The sequence below is a fragment of the Lathyrus oleraceus genome, chromosome 3 (genome assembly GCF_024323335.1).
Source record: "Lathyrus oleraceus cultivar Zhongwan6 chromosome 3, CAAS_Psat_ZW6_1.0, whole genome shotgun sequence".
Lineage (NCBI taxonomy): Eukaryota > Viridiplantae > Streptophyta > Magnoliopsida > Fabales > Fabaceae > Lathyrus > Lathyrus oleraceus.
The window spans coordinates 351,830,989-351,839,228 of record NC_066581.1 but is presented as its reverse complement, the minus strand read 5'-3'; the positions used below and the strand labels follow the sequence as shown (position 1 = coordinate 351,839,228).

General features: G+C 34.2%; 1 protein-coding gene across 1 annotated transcript; it reads right to left on the bottom strand.

Annotated features, from left to right (window-relative positions):
- Positions 1–2,130: 2,130 nt before the first annotated feature.
- On the bottom strand, positions 2,131–4,898 carry LOC127127626 (expansin-A6). The gene is made up of 3 exons (XM_051056878.1): positions 4,607–4,898; positions 4,200–4,518; positions 2,131–2,862 (listed from the first exon to the last, which is right to left on the bottom strand). The coding sequence occupies exons 1-3, from the start codon at positions 4,752–4,754 to the stop codon at positions 2,553–2,555; spliced, it is 777 nt and encodes a 258-aa protein (XP_050912835.1). The 5' UTR covers positions 4,755–4,898; the 3' UTR covers positions 2,131–2,552.
- Between the last annotated feature and the right edge of the window lie 3,342 nt (positions 4,899–8,240).

Sequence of the window (8,240 nt, the reverse complement as noted above, 5' to 3'; positions counted from 1 at the left end):
GCCATTGAGAGTGCCTACAACAACCATGACAACGGATGGCATGATCCTCCTTCTACCCATGTCTATTGTATCAGACACATTGCACAAAACTTCATGCGTGCTATAAAAGATAAGAATCTTCGCAAGAAGGTGGTGAATGTTGGGTATGCTCTAACTCAGCCGTCATTTCAATATTATCGTGATGAAATTAGACTGTCTAATGAAGACGCAGAGAGATGGCTAAATAACATACCAGTAGAGCAGTGGACAAGGGCATTTGACAGAGGTTGTCGATGGGGCCACATGACAACAAATATTGTGGAATGCATGAACGGGGTATTCAAAGGAATTTGAAATCTGCTGATAACCGCCTTGGTAAGATCAACCTATTATAGGTTGGCTTCTATGTTCGCAACCAGAGGTGAAAAATGGAGTGCGGTGTTAATGTCCGGGCAAGTATTCAGTGAGTGTTGGATGAAGGTCATGAAAGAGGAGAGCATCAAAGCTAGCACACACGCTGTAACAGTCTTTGACCGTCATAGGCAAAATTTCAGCGTCCAGGAAACAATGGACCACAACGAGGGGAGACCAAATTTAGCCTACGCTATTAGACTAAACAGAAGTTGGTGCGATTGTGGAAAATTCCAGGCCTTCCGCATACCTTGCTCCCATGTCATTGCAGCATGCGCTTATACTCGTCAAGATGCTTACAACCATTTATCTGATGTGTACAAGGCCAACACCATCATGAATGTATATAATCAAAGCTTCTCAGTACTACCAATGGAGGATTACTGGCCTCCATATGAAGGTGATATTGTTTGGCACAATGACGAGATGCGTAGAAAGAAGAAAAGAAGGCCAAACAACACACGTATCAGAACCGAGATGGATTCCACAGATAAAATGATAAGATTATGTAGTATCTGTCGTCAACCAGGACACAACAAGAATAATTGTCTCAATCGAGGAGCATCATCTAGGTCTTAAGCTTTTTGTAACATTGTATTTCTGTAACCTTCAATCATTATATATCATTAAGTTTTTGTTACAACGAGGTTCACAACAAACATCAGTACAAAATAAGCTATCTGAAAACATAAATATTTCTAACTGATTACAACAATCAAATTGATGTCGTCTCGACCGAACATCATTTCCCTAACATCTTTATCAGTCTTCATTCGCACTCAACCAAAGATACTGTCAAGTCTCTCAATACTTCTAATTTTTTTCCCTTCTAGTATTTTCCCATCTAACCAACGAACCAGCTCCCGCTTTAGTTGATCGAACGTAGTGATGTTCTAGAACAACATCAGCATCTGAGGTTCGTCTCTCGCATAAATCACCTTACCGTATAGGCGACGAACACCAAACATGATTGCCAAATGATTGTGTGAGATGTGGAATATTTACTCACACAACGCATCTATTTATAACACAAATTGCATTTTAGGAGGAGTCTCCAATTGAATTGGCGACTCCTCTTAAAACCTACACAGGGGCGCCAATTGGATTGGCTAGGGCACCTGCCATAGCCAATTCAATTGGTGTCTCCATTCAAGTTTTAAGAGAAGTCTCCAATTCAATTGGCGACTCCTCCTAAAAGTGGAGTACTTTGGGAGAAAAAAATTAAACCGGAAATATTTTAGAAATTTCCTTTAAAAATGGGGTTATTTTGTAAAAAAACCAAAAAAACGCATGATTGCAAATTCAAACTCACTCCACTAAACCAATTGAAAGAAGAAGAAAAACTTTTAATTATATTGAAACGATTGGTTCCCCGTTGGCTAGTGTGTTTGGTTCCAGCCTTTGTTTGCGTTGTCGCTGCCTCATGTTTAGAAGCCTTTCTTTTGGAAGACTACTATTTAGTAATTGTTGCTTGTAGCTTGTAAATGTGATTTTCTGTCGTAATTTTGACCAACCTTAAAAACTCTACCGTGTAACCAAACAAACAGATACTAGTCTTTTTATGAACGAATCCTTTTGTTTTTCAAATTAAAATAGTAACTAAAAGTGTGGTAACTTGTAACCAAAATAGTATATTCACAAGACAATTTAGATAACACTCAAATATCTCATTCCCTCCCAACATTAACATCCACCTAAATCTATCAATTATAACAGCTGAAATATATGATAACATTCATATAGTAACAAACTTTAGTTTATAATAATAAAACTAGAGCTGCGGGCTACATGTTCATTATCCTTGCAACCTCTTCAGCTATACACACTTTTGACTTCCAAAAAAAAACACAAAGAAATGGGTTTCAAATGCTGGGTAATTAATATACCAGCATACCCATCACATTACACTTTTAGCAACACTTTAAAACTTTAATACAAACACCCTTTCCCCTTCGACTTACATTAATATATTAATATTAATAAACTTACTTTCACTTTTACTTTCACTTTCACCTTTACTTTTCCTAAAACTACCCTAATACTTTTTCATACCCAGTTCAAAATTTTCCCGGGAAAATAAAGGAAAATTTGAAGAGGGAAAAACTTAAACAACAAGTCAAAAATATAGAGTATCGATTTTTCTTTTTTTTTTAATAATTTTTTCAGACGCGGAAATTCTTTCCTGTGAAGGTTTGTCCGAACTGCCAATGAGGTGGTGCCACGTTCCATGACGTTGATGTACGACGGTCACTGCCGGTGACCCTAAAAGAGAGAGCCTGGCCCACAAAAACTGCGTTGGATTGCCAGTTTTGCCCCCAGTTACGGCTCATTGTCATCCACGCTGTGTTGGTTCCTTTTACACTCACGCGCACGATATCCCCTGCACCCGCGACGTTGGTGATTAGAACCAAGTTGAAGTAACGGAAACCGTTGATTGTGAATCTGATGCCTCCTGCCTTTCTGCATGGCACACTGCAACACAAACAAATAATAAATACTATATCAAAAAAAAAAATTAAAATGTTTTTGTCGGTTAATTCAATAAAAAATACTGTATTATTTAATATATCATCATATTTAAACTTTAGAGACATTTTTGAAACCAAGCCATAAATAATGATATGACATGTGCTATATACTTCCAACTAATGCATAATATACAAATTATTAAATAAAAAATTAAAATAGTTTGCATGAAATCAATATGTGAGATGATAGTAATTATTTATTTAATTAAAAGATAATACTACTTTTATTTGTTGCTACAAAGCCCCAAAATATGAACATTTTTCTAAGCATGTGTGACCTAACATCCGTATGAAACTGTGAAAGATGTGTTTTCTGACTTTAAATCCAGATTTTCTGGAAACTATATTGTTCTATAAGGTTTATAATTACTAAGATACCCTTGTAGTATTAAATAATTTGCAAAAAGTGGTAGAATGACTATAATATCCTAAAAAGAACTATTATGTTTGTTGTTTATTTGAGGCTATTTTAGTCATTTGAAACAGACAAAAATGAAACAAAAGCATATGTACCAACACACCGAAAGAACACAAAAGTGATAAATGAATTTGGTAACGCATTAATTTCTCAAATACGGATCAAATTAAAATCCACTTTCACCAAAGTAGTTTAATTACCCATAAATGAAAAATACCTAAAATTGCACTATTAGTAACCTAAATGGTTTCCCAACACAATTTTAACACAACAAAATACTAATATTCATTACTCAACATGGCTAGAAGGAAAATGGTTCTTGGTTTCTATTTATGAGTGTGAAAGTGAAATCGACAAAACACTTGAATGGGAATCTGATGAAGTAGCTCAACAGACTCAAACACAATTTATTGTTTGTTTCCTAAGAAAACAAACGGTGTCGAAATAAAACATTTGCATACAAATGGAAAAAAAAAATCTTCATTTTATGAGATGTTTTTTTATACGTCGAGTCGGTGCCCTAAGTATACAAGCTCAAACACAATGAAATTTTATTTATTTATTACAAGTCATTTATTAATAAATGTAAAAGTAGTAGTGTATTTAATAGGTATATTTAATAAACTTTCATGTATGAATACATCAACCATTAATATTTTATTACGTATTTATAGACTTTTTTTTAGGGAAGACTCATTTAGGAAAGAAAGAAAAAGGAGAGAAAGAGAAGAGAAGAGAAAAGAAGTCTCAATTCTCTTGCAAGTTTTCTCTTGTTTTCAAGGCTATATACCAAACAATGAAAAACCCCAAAAAGTTAGAAACTTGAAAACAACCCATTAAAGGGGTGGTGGGATAGAACTCACCGGCGGTAAGCAACGGGGACGATTCCGGCGCGGTATTGAGCGATCTTAAGGAACATGGGCATGGCAAGATCAAAGTGTGGTCGAGGTGGGTTACACCAGCCACCATTGTCACTAGGTTCAGCGAAATTTGGAGGACAAAAGTTTGTTGCAGTGATTAAGATGGAAGGGTTTCCAGGGTTACACCACCGTGGATCTTGGTCACACTTGAGCTCAAAACATGCACCGCAACTTAAGCCATTGTTGAATAGTGCTGTGCTTAGTGCTGCGGTGTTGACGCCGTAGCCTTGGCTGTATAAGTTTCCGTACCCACAAGCACCACCTGAAAATACCCACACAAAAAAAGAAGGTTGAAATGGGTTACAAGACACAGAGGAAAACAGAGTTTAAGGTTGTTTGTTTTTATTTACCCATTGTTCCGGAGGCATCACTGCCGCCGTAGAAAGTAGCATGAGCACTGGTCCAAGGGCCGCCGGTGTAAACTCCAGGGATTCGAGCGGTGGTTGGAGCAAAAAGTGAGGTTAGTGATGCAATGGTGAGGAGAAGAATTGCAGCCATTGCAAGAGAGAGAGAGAGAGAAAGAGAGGTGAGTGATTTGGGGATGAGTGGAAAGTGAGAAGGTGGAAGGGGGTACTTATGGAGAGAGAGGCTAAGGAGTGGTGGAATGGAATAGGGTAATGGACCTGCAGGTGCAGTAGTTTTTGAACTTGTTATTACCATTTAATTAATGGGCCTTATATATACCAAACATAAAAAAAAAAGGCCTTGTTTGCTTTTCTATGTGCATGTGATCCTAATGTTCTTTTTTTTTCTTTTTTGGAAGACAACTTCTTTCATCTTTTAAATTTGACAAAAAAATTATATTTATTTATATAGAAAAGGAAATGACAAATTTAATATGTTTATGTGAACCAACGATAATGAATACAATTCAAATGCATAGATAGTATTAGGGATGGTAATTTGACTCATCTCCAATGGACATCCGTAAATTTACCCTCAACGGGTAGGATAAAAATCCGCAAAAATGGATACGGACATGGACTCGGATACTTACCCATAAAAATAACGGGGTATGGGTGCGGGTATGAGCATCTTGATACTCAACTCGTCATATACCCGTACCTTATATATTTATGTATTTTTATTTTTATTTACATACTTTAGTTTATATTATTATATAAAAATTGTATATCTATCAATTATAAAACGTATATCAATGTTAAATCATTAAATATTTAATTAAGTGTTCGTTTATTTCAATAATAAATTGGTTAAAAAAATTTTAAATATTTTTAAAAACTTAAAATTATATGATATTTTATAATTGATCTATTTATTTTTAATAGGAATGTGGGTCAAGGGTACGGGCATGGGTACCTACATACCTATAGGGCACGGGTACAGGTGTTAACTTTGGCACCCAAGCAGGTATGGACTCGGACACGGGAATTTTTTCAAATCGCGGGTGTGGGATGGGTATTATAGTACCATGCCCATTGTCATCTCTAGATAGTATAAAGAAAATTTATATCTACAATTAATCATAAATGTTTTATTTTAATTGTTTATAAAATAATACTGTACAAATTAATAATGATAAATTGATGATTTAAATTTTTTACAATAAAAAATCTCTAATTGAATTTGTTAACCAGAATAAAAATACCGATATACTTTAATATGAATCATCATTTATGAGGAAAGAAATCAGAGGATTAATATGCGAATTATTGCTTGAAAATTATTTTTCAATTTGAATGAGAATTATTGCTCAAATTTAAGATGAATGTACTAGTATGTATACTTTAGTCACAAGAGAGTTGTGTATTTAAATTCAAGGCACAATTAGTACAAACAGAATGTGCAATCATCCTCCATTGATTTTAGATATTTTTTAAGTTACGTATGAAAGATTAGATACTCATGTTTTACATTGTATTTTGAAATCAAATTAATAAAGTTTTCTAATTTTAATATCAAAATATAATTTTTTTAGCTAGGTTGATATTTTAATGGAAAATAACCCAAATCCATTATTATAGGAATTTCTTTTGTTTCAAGAAATGTTATGGGGGGCATCTATTATTAATGATATACATGTGCATCACACATGCATTTTCCTGATGTAAATACTGTGTGGTCAGAATGAGGAATGCAAGTTGAAGATCAATTTAGGAAGAAGTAATGGCCAAATGCACATGATGCGTTGAATACTTTAAAGACATAAGCAAAAGAAAATTGAAATGAGAATAAGGAGGTCCCGCTCTTGATTTCATGCTAATAACATGATTGGTTTTATCTACAATGCAAGCAAAGTTTAGTCATGTTTGGGTTCCTACTTCATTGTCCCATCAAAATATCACATTTGCATTTCTTTTTCTATGTCTTTAATGATTGTCATTTTGAAATTTTGTTTAGTGTTTTTCATTAATATATTTATATTGAGTTTTACTTATTTAATTACTCAATTAAGTATAATTAGTAAGAGTTTGTTTTGGTAATTAATATTATATTTACTATTAAAATCAACAAAACTAACTATTTTCTTATTAAAAAAGTATTAGTTAGGGGTATTAATTCAGAAAGTTATAGATGAAACTTTTGAAAATTTTAAAAGTTAGAAGACTCTGGTCGAAAACTAAAGTGGCAGGAAGGTTAAGAAGTTGAGGATCGACAATGATCTTGAATTTTAGAATGAGGCTTCCGACAACTATTATGTTGCGTCTGGTATTGCAAGGTACAAAACTACTGCAGGTACTCCCCAACAAAATGGTTTGGCTGAAAGGTTTAATTGAATCATTCTGAAAAGAGTGAGGTGCATGTTGGTTAGTGTGAGATTAAAGAAGGTTTTTTGGGCTGAGGCAATCGTGATTGCAACTTACTTGATAAATAGGTACCCTTAGACTACCTTGGGGATGAAAACACTTGAAGAAGTTTGGTTAAAACATCCATCTAATCTCGACAGACTTAAATTATTTGGTTGCTTAGCCTATGCTCAGATTAGGCAAGACAAGGTCGAACCTAGAGCTCTGAAATATATGTTCATTGAATACTCTGAAGGAGTCAAAGCTTATAAGTTGTGGTGCCTGGAGCCAGATCACATGAGGTGTATCATAAATCGAGATGTAGTTTTCAATGAAACTGAGATGACTTTCAAGAAAATTGATGATGTTGATTGAAGTACTAAGATCTCTGGAGAGGAGCTGGAATATGAAGAGATTCATGTTGAGGTGGTGCATAGTGATTTGAATTACGTAACTCAAATGAAGTTAAAGAAGAAGCACATGTTGTTGATTGTAACATCCAGTTTTTCATATTAAATGTTTTATCGTATTTTATTTGATTTAATTATGTATTTTTTTTTGTGAATTATGTGTTTCATGTGTGTGAGGTGTAGATGAATGGTTGAGAAGGATAGTGTGAAAGTGGTAGAATAACTAAAATGTTAGAGTTTTAATTATTAATTAAAAAAATGTGAGTAAAATAGTTTTTAGTGAATTTATTTATTTTGTTTTATTATTAGAGAAAAAGTAATAAAATTAGAATAACTAAAATAAAATAAAAATAGAAAATAAATGGGGAAAAAGAAATATTTAGCTTATGTTGAGTAAGTGGGGACAAGGTAAGAAATATAGAAAAATATTAAGGTTAAGATGGGGATAGCCTAATGAGAGAATTAGGATTTTATATTAGAGAGAGAGAGAGAGAGAGAGAGAGAGAGAGAGAGAGAGAGAGAGAGAGAGAGAGAGAGAGAGAGAGAGAGAGAGAGAGAGAGAGAGAGAGAGAGAGAGAGAGAGAGAGAGAGAGAGAGAATTGTGAGGGGATAGAGGTTACAGTACGTGTTTTGAGAGAAAAGTGAAAAGAGACTTAGGGCTTGGGAGAGGAAAAGTCAAGGAACAATCAAGAATTTTCTGCAATCACAAGGTAAGGGGGAGAATAACCTTCAATAAAGGGTATATGCATGAGGGATAAAGTATATGAGTCCTTAACCTCCACTAGGGTTTATTGAATCTATGAATCTATGATGAGCATGATGATGGA